Source organism: Chaetodon trifascialis, chromosome 14 (assembly GCF_039877785.1).
Source record: "Chaetodon trifascialis isolate fChaTrf1 chromosome 14, fChaTrf1.hap1, whole genome shotgun sequence".
In the NCBI taxonomy this organism is placed as follows: Eukaryota; Metazoa; Chordata; class Actinopteri; order Chaetodontiformes; family Chaetodontidae; genus Chaetodon; species Chaetodon trifascialis.
In genome coordinates, this window is record NC_092069.1 from 19,438,767 (window position 1) to 19,452,325 (window position 13,559).

At 42.6% G+C, this 13,559-nt stretch overlaps 1 protein-coding gene across 3 annotated transcripts; it reads right to left on the reverse strand.

Moving 5' to 3' along the window:
- Positions 1–13,559, reverse strand: LOC139342392 (protein FAM163A-like). 3 transcript variants are annotated; one of them, XM_070979473.1, is made up of 6 exons: positions 13,342–13,559; positions 12,344–12,396; positions 6,006–6,109; positions 4,002–4,025; positions 3,750–3,864; positions 1–3,304 (listed from the first exon to the last, which is right to left on the reverse strand). In XM_070979473.1, exons 5-6 carry the CDS (start codon positions 3,840–3,842, stop codon positions 2,927–2,929), a joined length of 471 nt encoding a protein of 156 aa, XP_070835574.1. In that variant the 5' UTR covers positions 3,843–3,864; positions 4,002–4,025; positions 6,006–6,109; positions 12,344–12,396; positions 13,342–13,559; the 3' UTR covers positions 1–2,926. The 3 variants fall into 3 exon arrangements, with proteins under 3 accessions (XP_070835574.1, XP_070835572.1, XP_070835573.1); XM_070979471.1 differs by having other exon boundaries at positions 13,115–13,559; XM_070979472.1 differs by having other exon boundaries at positions 12,339–12,396; positions 13,115–13,559.

Here is a 13,559-nt window from a genome sequence, read left to right on the forward strand (position 1 = left end):
TATAAACATTTATTCCTCCTCAAAAAAAAAGGAACATTTTGTGAAACTTGGTGGATTTTTCTTACCGTATCAGGGTATACGAAAACTTACTCTAGTTTCATACAGAAATATCTGAAAAATACAATTTTCAACAGTCAGGACGGGGAATCTAAAAATAACAGGTCGGTTCTGATACAGCAACGGTGCTCTTTGTGTGCAACAGAGTGGTCGTTACAGAACCGGTGAGCACAAAAACTAAACCCCTTTCACCAAACTATGGGGACCACATTTGTTGAGTGAGTATATTAGCTGTGTGGCAGTGGACACCAGTGCTGAGTGGACATCTAAATGAACAAAAATGGTCATTTTACAGATAAAATTAAGCAGAACGACGAGGGGATGTGAGGTGAGGAAAGTTAGGAGATGTGATAATAAGGCTCACAGCTCAGTGGAAACAACGTGGTGTGAGAATATACTGAATATATATCTTCTCTAAGTCTTTTCACTAATAATCTTTAATCTGTAATACTAAATTTCATTGTATTTTATTTTTTTTTTTAACATTTTTCACATTTCAGCTAAATTTAAAGATCATTTCAAAGTGAATTTGCCGTTCCAGATGTACCTTTCCATTCTCCCCTCGCTGTGTTCTTCTGCTACATTTTAACAGACAGAAACACAGAGAAAAATCTAGATGGAGGGATAACTGAAGAGTATGGAAAACTCACATCTGTCACAAACCAGAAACACACTTAAACCCTGACACGCCTCACAAAAACCACAATACTCCTTAAAAATATATAGATTCAGGCAAATGCTGTGGAATAACACTGCATCTCGTTACTGTACTGTATAAGATATAATGGCTTAAAAGATACAGAACTTAAGCTTGAAGTATTGTACAGGATCCTAAGTACTCGTTTCTGCCTCAACATCTCTAAAATCTGAGGATGCTTTCTTTCATTTCATCCATCAATCTGTCAGCGTGAGCATTAAATACAGCAACTCATATGGAAGACACTGCAGAACCATCATCCTTTTAGTAGTTTCATGACAACTAGCCAGAAAACACAGGCAGAGTAAATTCAGACTTTTCTACCAGACAAATACTCCAAATTATTGCTGCACACACCAAAAAATCTTCACTCTTCATGTGTTTTAGCTGAAGAAAAACAATTAAGCTCCAGTAGCAGTTTCTGTTGTTGGCACCTGATAGAAAAACTGTTAGCCCTCGTGTACAGTAAGCTGCAGGGGATGGGGGATGGGGGAGGGGAGGTTTCTCAGGCTTACTTTGAGTTAACAGCAGTGAGGGGCAGAAACAATGCAGGAGAGAATAACAGAAACTAAAGAGGTGTGGGTCCTTTTCACACTCTGTATCATGTAACCAGATATATTCAGACTGTAAAGCTACAGCAGACTGCAGCTAACGCCTGCCATCACAACAAGTCCCCAGGTCCCACGTCCCAGCTCTTATTTTATTTTACATTATGCAGAAAGCTGCGGTTGGTGCTTAAAAAACCAAAACAAAAACAGATATGTCCTCGTCCATACGGACGGAGAAGAGGATTTCGTTAGTAATCCCGTGTGGACTGCAAAGGACTGTTTTACGTCTTATCCATCACAGTTTAGGAAGAACCACTAATAATTCATCAATGATTGAGCCGTCAGGGTAGCCTGTTCTATATATTTTTCACTTGATATAGATATTTGTTTGAACTTTGTTTTATAAGTGCCTAATCTAATCTAAATTAGGTCCTACAACTTCATAATTTTACTAGTCGCTTGTGAATAGCAGCAGATGGAGCAGGAGCAGAAAATTAGCTTAATTTTATGGGTCCGTAATTCACCAATAATTTCCTTATACTTTGCCACTGAATTTCCTGAAAGATCTATGTAATTTGGTGCTAATTATAGGGAAACAGAGGCTGTGTTCAATTACGCTAATTAATTAATCCTAATTAATTGCGAGCGTAAAATAGAGTTTTTATTAGTCACTGCCAGCAGATCAGCTGAACGTGCAAAAATGTGAACAGGCAGGCATACGATTCAATATACTGCATATGCAGAATAATGGCACCAATAATAATTAAACATACATTTGGGACTTGCGTTTGAGAGCTTTCATACTAATCATATTTTTCCTATAATTGGTACTAAATTACAAAGTCATATCCAGAAAACTTGCTCAGAAATTATTCAGTAAATTACATTTTTTATGACTCAAAAAAACGTTCTTATGATCTAAATATCTAATCTAATCTAATAATTAAAAAAAAAATCTGATTTATTTCACTTGTGCACAGCAGTCGTTTAAAAAATAAGCTATCACAGGGAAAAATATGCATTTTTCTTATTTCAGAAGTTTCACTGATTAATTGGTCATTGATCATGAACATGGCTTATGAGAATTGCTTTAAATTTGCAGCTGTAGCACCTACACAAGAAAACTGACTTGGCTGTCTGGGGACCCTTTTTGTGCACTAACATATGTTCATGTGCCCCTGTCCACCTTCAAATGTGGCTTGAATGACTGCATCAATGCAGGTACGCTCACTTTTAGACTGAATCACACCTGAGATCAATCAACAGCAATTACCAAAGACACATGTGATGTGGCCCTGTGTGCACTGCTCTACAGCTCTGTACCATTTCCCTGTGATAAAACACTGTTTTCTGCAGCTCCCCGTGGGTTTGGTCCAAGGATTAGTTGCCCAGACAGCAGCTCTGTCAGTGGGCTCAGTTTATGGGTCGCTCCCATGGATGAATGAGTCTGGAAGCAGTGGCGGGAGAGAGCATGTGTAGTCACGTGGGCGTGTGTGTAACTGTGCTGCACTGTAATCCATCACCTGAATTTAGTCCCAAACCAAAGGGCATGTGCTCGGTGTGTTAATGTCAGGTGTGTGTCTGAATGGTTATCTGTGTGTGTGTCTTTACGGTGCAGCAGAGGTCAGACCTGGGTGCTGTAGGGGCGCGGCGGGGGAGGAAACATGTCCGTGGGGCCGTAGTAACTCAGAGAGGAGGAGCCCTGCGGGTTGGCAGACAGCGGCAGAGAGACAGACGGGTTCTCGTAGTAGGTGTGGAAGCCCAGACGCTCCCCTCCGTTACGCATGTTGTCTGTGAGTCCAGAGCGGAGGGAGTACGGCGAACAGGTGGGGCAGTGGCTGTGGTGAGAACCCGCGTCCAGCTGGTCCAGAGAGACGGGGCTGATAGCCGTGCCGTCCATGGCGAGGGCATTGCAGGCCTTGCAAGGAAAGTGAGAGAGAGGGTCCGCTCCCACCACGGAGCCCATGTCCACTTCAGAATCATTCTTCTTACAGCAGTAATACTGCAGAGGGTAGACAAGGAACAGACCAGAGATGAGGCAGAGGTGATGGGGGTTTGGTACTTGTAAAACACAATTATTTTAATTTTAAGAATTTTTTATTTTAAACTTGCAGTGTGGGGCTTTTGTCTCCCCCTGCTGGCAGTGAGAGCAATTACACAAACACTGTCACCATACTCCTAACTGCTGTAGCCTACTCTTTGCTGCGATTGCTCCCTCTTTAGCTTTGCTATCCCATCATTGTTGGTAAAATGCATCACAGAACACAGAAATGTCACCACAGATGCAGATTTAAAACCTACAGAATACTGTGAAACACAGGGACAGGCTTAATCAGCATTATGTTAGCTTGTTTGGCAAAGGCTTGAAAGTAATAGACTCCACCTTTAAAAATCCTGCTTTCAAATGCCCGAGGCCTAAACCCTCATTCACACAGTGACAGTGATACCTGGAGTCTACAGTAACAGAGCACTGCCACAATGCACAGCAGTATCACTCCGGCGAGAATTCCTCCGGATATAACAATAGTTCCCGCTGACATTCGACCAGCTCTCCATCAAACCCTTCAGAGGGAGACAGACGGGGACAAAAGCAAGAGAGAGAGAGAAGGAGAAAAGAGAGTGAGCTTGTTAGACATTTGGATGTCTGCAGCGCCAGAGACTGAACTCAAATTTACTGCAAAAATATTCAGCATACTTACGTCCAACAAAGGTTTCTATAGCGCCTGCAAAGATAACCAATGTAGGCTGAATTAGTAAATTCATGTAACATCATGATGTAACCTCAAGTGATGAAACATGTTGTAACTTATCATGCAGCTGTTAAAGACAGCTGGGGTAGTTTCAGGCCTCACGGATACAGAACGGATGATAAATTAAAGGGAAAATCACCACGAACCTACAGAAGAGGTTTTAGATTCTACAAGTCTCTAAAACTGTACAGGATGGATGAAGACCTCTCATCAGATTGAGACACTCTTTGTTTGTGTGCTAAGTCCGCATTCATGTCATATTGTGCGTATAGTTTCAGAGAAGAAGAGTCAGAAACCCTGACCACATTCTGAGAGATCCTGAGAGCTGCGATATCATCCACTTTGTAGCATGGTGCAATTACATACAATGTCAGTGCAAAGTGAATTTCTGTCTAGTTGAGCGAGTTGAAAATGTGATAAAATCTTTGTGTATCATGAGGCTTTGCAGAGTGTTTTGCTGGCCGACAGACAGCAGCTGCTCTGGGGAGCTGTGCAGGAGAGAGCCAGGGGCAGAGCTGGAGCTTCAGGAGGAACAAACACCCGGAGTCACTCTGGATTCTGGTCTGATCCGGAGCCATTTACCAGCTGGGGGAGAGCTCGGAGTTTATTTTTTAAACTTTTGGGATTAAAAAGCAGATTTATCTCCACCCTGGCTGAATCTGTATGCAGCAGCGAGCCACGGAGGTGCCGACCTCTGCTGTCAGGTTTGTAATTAGCGTCTGGGTCCATGTTGACCGCTGGCTGCAGGGGAAATGTACTTTATGTCATGAGGGGAGAAGAGAGACAGGAGGGTGTTTCGGGTGAGTGCTGAGTGCAGTCAGAGGCTGAACTAGAGTTGGGCAGTGTGATGGTATATAAAGTGCGACTGTAGAGACTTGGCACTACGGTTTCCACTGTGAAGCTGCCTCTTAAGCCATACTGTCATTCAGTGTATGCACTGCTATGCTGCTACATGACGAGTGAGGGAGTATGTAGCTGCTTGTTTTTTGCTGGCCGGTATGTTGCTTCCTTCTGCTGACATCGTGGATACCTCCAAACACATGTAGTATATCAACACATATAAACGTAGTGATGTCAATTTGTGTTGATTTGCACTACTAGAGTGACTAACAGGAACACATGCTGATCTCGCACGAGTAATGTGAGGTGAAAAGTCGCTTCATGTTTGGTGTGAACACACCGTAATACAATCAATTCAGCAAATTTAAATGCAACTATACACATGGCAACAAACCACTGCAAGTTCTTGTACGTAACTCAGCTAAAGCAGATAATTAAGGTCATAAAATGATGTGAGTACAAGGCTAGCAGTGAGGGTAACCAAGTTGGAGTAACGAGCCAATATTGCATGAATGCAGTGTAATTACAGAGCTGAGAGGCAGTTAGCCGAGCTTAGCATAAAGAATGAAAGGAGGGGGAAACAGCTAGCTTAGTGCAAAATATGCCCCTAAAGCTCACTAATTATCTTGTTATATTATCTTGTTGGTTTAATCCACAAATTTTGAAGTGGGCTGTTGTTCCGCCAAATTTTTCACTGAAATCTTGTCGTCATGTACGGCAGAAGTGCTCGCTAGAAATTGTGAAGTTTTTACAACATTACTCCCATTCAAACCACAAATGGTCATTTTTACATTTCTGTTTACTTATATTAGATACATTGTGTTTATTAGTAAGTGTTAGAGGTGCTTCTAGTTGTATTTTTGAACAGAGCTAAGCTAGCAGTCTTTAAGCTAATTTAAGCTAATCGCCTCCTGGCTACACCTCCATCTTTAGCACACAGACATGAAAGTGGCATCAATCTTCTCATCTACCTCACAGAAATACAACAAATAAGCCTATTTCCCCAAATATAGAACGGTGTCTTGTCACCCTTCTTGTGGCTAACAAGATGTTGTAAATGAAAAATAATTTCACCCCTTGATCTGAGCGCTAATAGATGAAATGGACACTCACATTAGAAGACAGCGGGAGATGCAGCGATGGAGGAGCGTGAGAAGGTAGGAAACCATGACAGGCCTGCGGCGTGTTACTCTCAAATCCTCCTCTCGCTGGAACGCCTGCGGGAAAAGAAAGAGGCGCCTGTCAAGAGAAGATGAAAGAAATATAGGATTGCAGCTAATGATTACTGTCATTATGGATTCATGCATTTTTTGATTAATCAAGTGATTGTTTAGTTTTTGAAATGCCAAAAATAATGACCGGTGACAGCTACAAGTTACCGGAGCCCTTAAGTGGTGTACTTCAAACCACTTATTTAGTTTGAAGCAGAACAAAAGGTACTCAGCTGACAGTGATTTAAGAGAAAAGCAGCAAATCCTCATATTTCTGAAGATAGACTCAGTTGGTGGATATGGTATTTTTACACAATAAAACACTTAAAATTCTAAACTGATGGTCAAAAATGTCTGATTAATCAACTAGCTCTGTCAGTACTTACTTACAAAATATATTACACCCAAGTATATTTTCATATGGAATCAATGCGATCTACAAACACAGCCATAATTTGCACAGATATACAGGAAAAAGCAGCAACTGCGACGTGTGAGTGACTTCCAACAGGACCACTTTGGATTTGGCAAAGAGACACTCAGGATGTAGATGGATTAGCATACTGAATGCAGCTGCACCTAGTGTGTGCATTTGCCATATGGCCAATATGTTGTATGCATATGTGAAGTACTGTTTCGGCATACTAATCTGATCTGTACGTGCGTCTCCTGTCACTGTGTCTGATTCAGAAACACCTCTCACCCCTGCCTGGATAATTATCTTCATGTGATCTCCTGGATATTGGTATACAAAGACACATGCAACTTATATACATCTGACAGACAATGGGCAAAGTTAAGAAAATATATACATACATGCATTAACACTCAGGGCCAAGCACAGTGCTCCTCCAGTGTTTGCTTTGCATTGCAGGTAAACAGTCTTAACAGTCTTGCACACCGGAGCGAAAACGGTGTAAATAAAAAGAAATCAAGAGTCCGCGCACATGATTATTTTCACTGCACCCAGCAAATGCACTGCCTAGCCACAAATAGAGCTCATAAACAGATTTATCTGACAGAAATCAATAAATTAACTTTGTGCAAAGGAGACTGAATATGTGTGCGAGAGCCTTGATTTCTCTCACCCTGCAGTCATATTAAAACACCAAACGTATATTAATATTAAATATTAACACACTCTGAGAGAATGACCTTGTATATCAGTACATAAAACACATGATTTTGACATTAATTTAGACTAATTTCTAAGGTTGAGTTATTCATTGTAAGCACTGCCATTACAGTAATTACAACACCAGGCGACTTTGTTTATCTACTGTTCAAGTTGATTAAGTAAAACATCCAGGTAGTTCTCTGTGGAGGAACAACACTTAATTATCTCAATTAAATTGATGGAAAAAAAGTTAGCTTCTTTCTCATTAGTGGTGTATTAATGTAATTTTCTAAAAGCTAGGAGTCTCCCAAGGCTGTAATTTGCAGTGATTTTTTTTGACATATTGCCAAATGAAATGCTGTAAACGTTCTGGCACTTGCACTTTGACAACTGTCAAATCTCAGCCAGGAAGTTAAAACACACGGAGGTTTAGGGTTGGGTGGTTTGGTCTGCTGCCTGACTGGACTGTGGAGCCACATGTCCCTCCGCCTTGTCGACAGCCAAACCCAGCCAGAGGTTTCTTTCTTGCGGTCCGAATGGAAGCAAAAATGCAGGGCGAGTTGGGCGCACCCCGTAAAAACTGTGATAAAATAAGGTTAGGATGATAAATCTTAACATTCAATAGTGAATGCACATGAATCCCGGGCACAATCACAGTGAGAAATGTGTGTGTGAGCCTCACTGCCTGACAGCTCACTCGATGCAGTATCTTGCATTGCGTCATCGTACTAAATTATATACACCACGGGCCACGATAATGTCGTTAAAAGCGATGTGAAGTCTCTCTTGCTCCCAATTTCTGCATCTCCTCCCTCTCTGGCTCACTACCTCATGTCTCCTCAGTCCTCCTTTTGCCTCTCATTCAGCCATATCGTCCTCTTTCACCGCACCATATGATTTCCCTCCCGCTCCCTCGGCTTTCATGGCACCACAAGCCTCGTGTTTCACTGCTGAAGCCACTACAGCACATTAATGCAGAAATTACAGCCCTCTCTGATGTATATCAACACAGACAAAGCAACGGATTCTTTCTAGAACCAAAAATAAGTGATTTTGACTAACATGCAACCAAATTATACGAGAAAGGGCGCATTGAGGTAAAGCCTCAGACTAGAGAGTTTCCAACAGACTGGAGAGACAAAGACGGCAAGTGACAGAGGTTTCGAGACTCGACTCTAATGCTGTCAGACTATCTTAACCAATGCAGTTCATGTATGACTCTCAGTGGGTTCATGGCTGTCTGATTCAACTGGGAAACGCAACACACACACATATATAACGCAGCCCTCTGCCCTGAAAGGAGTCGAAGGATCTGCCATAAATCCAGTCAGGTGCTGACTCTGACAGGCATCAGGGATGAAAGGAGGCGAGACTCAGAGGTGGCATAAGGCATCTTGATCTCCACAACACAAAAACTCCTTAAGTGTACGACTCCCAGATGACCAGTAAACTCCAGTTAAACAGTGTGAGTCTGTCAGAGGAGCTTCAGTGACAGCAAGTAAAGGATCCAGTTATTCACTGTACAAGAGAAACGTGGATCTCTGAGATTTGCAGGGATTTCGACTGAAGCACAAACACATTACGATGTGGGTTGTTGTGTGTGTGTGTGTGTGTGTGTGTGTGTGTGTGTGTGTGTGTGTGTGTGTGTGTGTGTCTGAGGGAGAGAGAGACAGAGAGAGGATTTTGTTGGTATCCAGAGTGCCAGAAGTAAAAGTCATTTTACGGCTCATTTTCTGTATAGACACTGGGTGCGTTTCCATTCACATATTTTCAGTTTGCACATTAAAAAACAGCTGGATGGAAACGCCGAAGATTCAGAAAAAAAGAAGAAAGTGTTGCAAAAAATGTTTTTACATTTGAAGGAAGTGGAAAAGTTTGGGTGACGACGAAAGCTAAATTCGACAGTGAAGTGCTGTGTACACAGATCAAAATGTCAAACAAAACATCACGTTTTCCAGTTTTCTACTGTTACGGCGCACTTTTAATGATATCGTCTCCTTGTGCTCCAGAGTGGAAAACAAGTGCCAGCAAGTGTTTATCATGAGATGCTTCTAATATAACAGTAATGGATGGAAGCAGATTAATTAGCATTTTCTGTAAATTTGGTTAAATTGTGCTTTACATTTGGCTGGAAACCAATAATGGGTAACATGATGGCAGCTGGAGCAGTTCCAACGGTCAGACGTTCACATGAGCCACCTCCCAGTTTAACTCATCAGTACAGAAGACGCTCTTCGGTGTAAATCAACAACTTTTGGTGAAAACCATCTCATTACAGGGCTTAACAGCCAAAATTTACACTTCATAAAATAGTCAACAGTTTAAATCAGTTCGCTTGTAGATGAATTTTGGATGAATTCACAACTACAGTGCAGAGTTTAAACAAAGCATCGTGAGCGTGCAGCAGCTCTGAATCGCTCGTCGGCCCAGCTCCTGCTCCACGGCAGCTGGCAGCTGAGGCTAATGGCCGTCACAGGCGAGCTGACACGATCGGTCGATTAATCGATTGGCTGATGGTCAGAAAATTAATTAGCAGCTACTTTGATAGCTCATCATTTCAGTGATGTGTCTCTGGTCGCAGCTTCTCACATGTGAGTCTTTGATGCTTTGCTTTGTCACACATGACTGCAAACTTTTAAGGTCAGATGCAACAATCAATACGAACTTAATCGGCAAAATAATCAACACAATAATCAAGAGTTGGAGCCATTTATTGTTTAATGTTTGGCGCTATTCTCCACTCATGGCCATAACATAAACAGTGATTTTATGTGTATTTGCCATATCATGATATTTATTACAATGAGAGAATATACTTATTAATTACTTAGAATATTGCGAGGTTGAATTTTACCCATATCACTCAAACGTAGCATACAGATGAATAAACATCCTCTTCTTCCGGCCCTCTCTTTCACACTCTCTTTCACAGTTGATTGGTGAGATGATTACGCCTTTGTTCGAGCGACATCATCATCTAGTTTCGACCTTCATTATTTTAGAAATGTTGAGAGGGATGGAGAGGTTTCACCCTCGGCTTGCAGAACTATATTTAGCAGTTTTGTCGTCTCTTGACACAGTGAAAAGCAGGAGATGAGAGGCAGCTGAGAGGTGTCATATTTTAATTTCTTATCTCTGTGGGAAATGAAACAAACCGTGCAGTCAGCTAAATGCCAATGCACAGAAACACACAAGCGCAGACACACACTCTTACACAACCAGCGCCAAACACATCCCTGATCGAAAGCTGGAGAGGTAGAAACACTGCTTCCCTCGGAAGTTTCACGTGGGATGATGTGGTGATGATTTGCGTTTTGAAATTAAGAGTTTTTTCTCCCATGTGAGGCCTGAGCGAACCACGAAAAATAGAGAGGCTTTGAAAGGAAATTTTAATTAGCAAACCCAACTTCATCTACAAGTTAAAAGAAGAGTTTGACATTTTGGGAAATCGCCTTTCTTGCAGGGGGTTGGATGAGAAAGTTGAGACCGCTCTTATGTCTATCTGCTCAATATGCAGCTGGAGCCACTTGGTTAGCTTAGCTTAGCATAAAGGCTGGAAACGAGGTCAAAGAGCTAGTCCATCTCTGTCCTAAGGTAACAAAATTTCGACTTCTGATCGTACAAAAAGCAAAGACTAAAAACATTCTGTTTGATGTGGGTTTAGGTTCTGGACTCTTTCTTGGCCAGTGAACGCCTTGAGTCTTATAGTCAGGACAAGAAACATTGAGACATTAACCGCAAAACTTTACTTTGGACAGACCTGACTAGCTGTTTCCATAGTTTATGCTAAGCTAACAATCTCCCCACTCCACCTACAAAATGTTGTAGCGACATCTAGTGCATCGCCATCAGAGAGGACCAGCGACAGGCTGTTGCGATGAAGGTGGGGGTCATAATAACCTGTGTGCACAGACGACCTTATACGTCCATTTTTCTGGTGAGAATGGGCTGGACCACCAGTTTAAAACCACTTAGCAATGATAGAAAACAGAAAATATCATCATTTTGAGATCAATCGATTGATTTTCTGTCAATTGTTGAAGCTCTTCATATTCCCATTATAGTCTATTTAATTCCATATATATATTTTAGAATGTCTCCTCGTTTAAGTCTCATTATCTTGTGTCAACGCAGCTGAAAACACAGAATTCAGTAATTATTTGAGAGGCATTATGTTGAATAGGTTCAAAAAACTCATTTTGAAACTCATCTGTGTTTAATTCTAAGCTCCCATTTAGGACGGCATTAGATAGAGACAGAGTCATTAAGTGGGTGAGTTTTAATTCATTTCAGAGGAGAAAAAGAAACAGAGAAGCGAGAACGATTCCACAACAGGAGAGCGATGGGAGATGGAGCGAGAGGGCGGCAGCACCTGAGTGGCTCCTTGATATATCCATTCTTAAATAATGATATGAATATTTCGTTGAGGTGGCCTCGAACTTTGCGCTGGAAATCACAGCGAGTCCCTGCAATTTTAAAGCCCTGGGGCTTCAATTATTCAAGTATCATTCCTTTGACAATATTTTTCCATCACAGGGCAATTTAGCCAGGTAGTAAAATCTGGACTTTTCTGCCTGGTCCGCCTCTGAAAGCACTCATCTCAGCGTGTGAGGAGAGGAACACATCCACATCTAGGACAGAGACACCCACAGCTGGAGGGAACAAAGACAGCGAAGAGCTGGGTGGGGGGGTGGATGATTTCATTTTCAAATAGTCTAAACGGAACTCAGTCATCCATTTTTTCCATATGACTGGCAACACCTACACTCGCTCTTGTGTTTGAAGGGGTCGTAATTACCTCATTGTTATTTATTTTGGATCCTTTACGGTTGAATAAGCTGGATGTGCGGACTGAGCGGGGGTTTGACTCGAAAAACAAAACAAAAAAAAAAAGAAAGGGGGAACCCAAACGTGCTGTAGAGAGAGAGCTGAAACACTTTCACTTACACAGTTCGCCCAGAGCGAGCTCCATGATGTGCAGAGCAGAGATCAGAGATGCCACGCGAACAAGCTCGTGGCAAAAAGGTTTGGAGCTGCCTCCCTTTTGACTTGTTCTACTGTGGCAAACAGCGTGTGCACACGGAGACATAATGCAAATAAGCATGCTCAAACACACACCGTACCTCCAGAAGTCACCATCTGGGGGATAGCATCCTCGACCGTGCTGCAAAGCCCCCTGGGAAAGAAAGACAGAAAAAAAAAGAAACATGACATCAGTGGAACCCTGATGCCAAGGAGACGCCTCGGGGCCCGGCAGCGATGTGGTCAGTGCTGCAGCTGAGTTGGTTTTATCTGTCTTCATTCACATCAGAAATTCATTCATTAATCACTCACAGTGCATTTATCCACCTCCTCAGTCTCACACCACGCACATGCAAGAAAATGTAGTTTCTGACAGGTTTTCTAGACTGAAAAAAAATAAAAAAATAACTCCACAGCACAAAAGAGAAAGAAATGATGTATTAAAAATGCTTAAAAGTGGCCATATTCATGCAGGGTTGAGTAGAGATTTTGTTCTGATTAATGGCCACAAACTCTCCCCTTTTCTCTTAGTATAAGTATAATTAGTGCATTCTCACAAGCAGGAATAGGATGGAAAAATAAAGCCACCTTAAATCGATTTTCTCACTTTACTGTCCAGATTATGTGATTAATTCGTTGCACTGCAAGTAATGACAAACTACAGCATATGCGACCTCTTAGCAGGAGAAAAACGTTCACCAATACTTTTCTGACATGCACACAGCTAATGTTTTAACTGAATTGGCGGCTGGAGGTCAATTTAGAGGCTGTTACATCACTGATTAGCCTCATTTTCACTCAATTAAGCGGATGAATTGATGCGCAGAGCCGTGAAGTGGCGCACGGATGGCTGTAAAGCCAACATGTCTTACCTTTCAGATCGAAGGAAATCTCAGCAACCTGTTTGAGAGAGCGTTTCTTTTAATACTAATAGAAATAACTGCGGTCGGTCCAGTATCGTAGGCGGCTCCACACACAATACAGTCCGGTGATTTCCTCCCCAGCGCCGGTCATAAAAGACGCACGGAGCCCCCCTGTTCTCGCTGTACAACCGGAACCATCACGTCGGTTATCCCCTCTTTCCCCCCGGTTCACTCACAGCCAGGTGCCAGTGAGGGCCTGTGGGAAATCTCATGGCATCCTCCTCCCCCTCCGTGAAGCGCTGGAGACGGACGAGACGAGGCGGCGGTCCGGCTGCTGAGTGTCACCGCTCGGCATGGCCGCGTCCTCAGCGCGGCTTCCCGTGGGGGCGGTTTGGCACCCGCTGCCGCCGGTCCCGGTGGGGCGGGGTGGGAAGAGCAGCAAGGGGGTGCGACG

What these genes read in the sequence shown, in the direction of transcription:
- LOC139342392 (XM_070979473.1), bottom strand. Translation starts at nt 3,842, where the DNA reads ATGTCAGCGGGAACTATTGTTATATCCGGAGGAATTCTCGCCGGAGTG. An exon ending in TCTGTTACTGTAGACTCCAG is followed by an intron (nt 3,305 to 3,749) that starts GTATCACTGTCA and finishes TACCCTCTGCAG; the next exon opens with TATTACTGCTGTAAGAAGAA.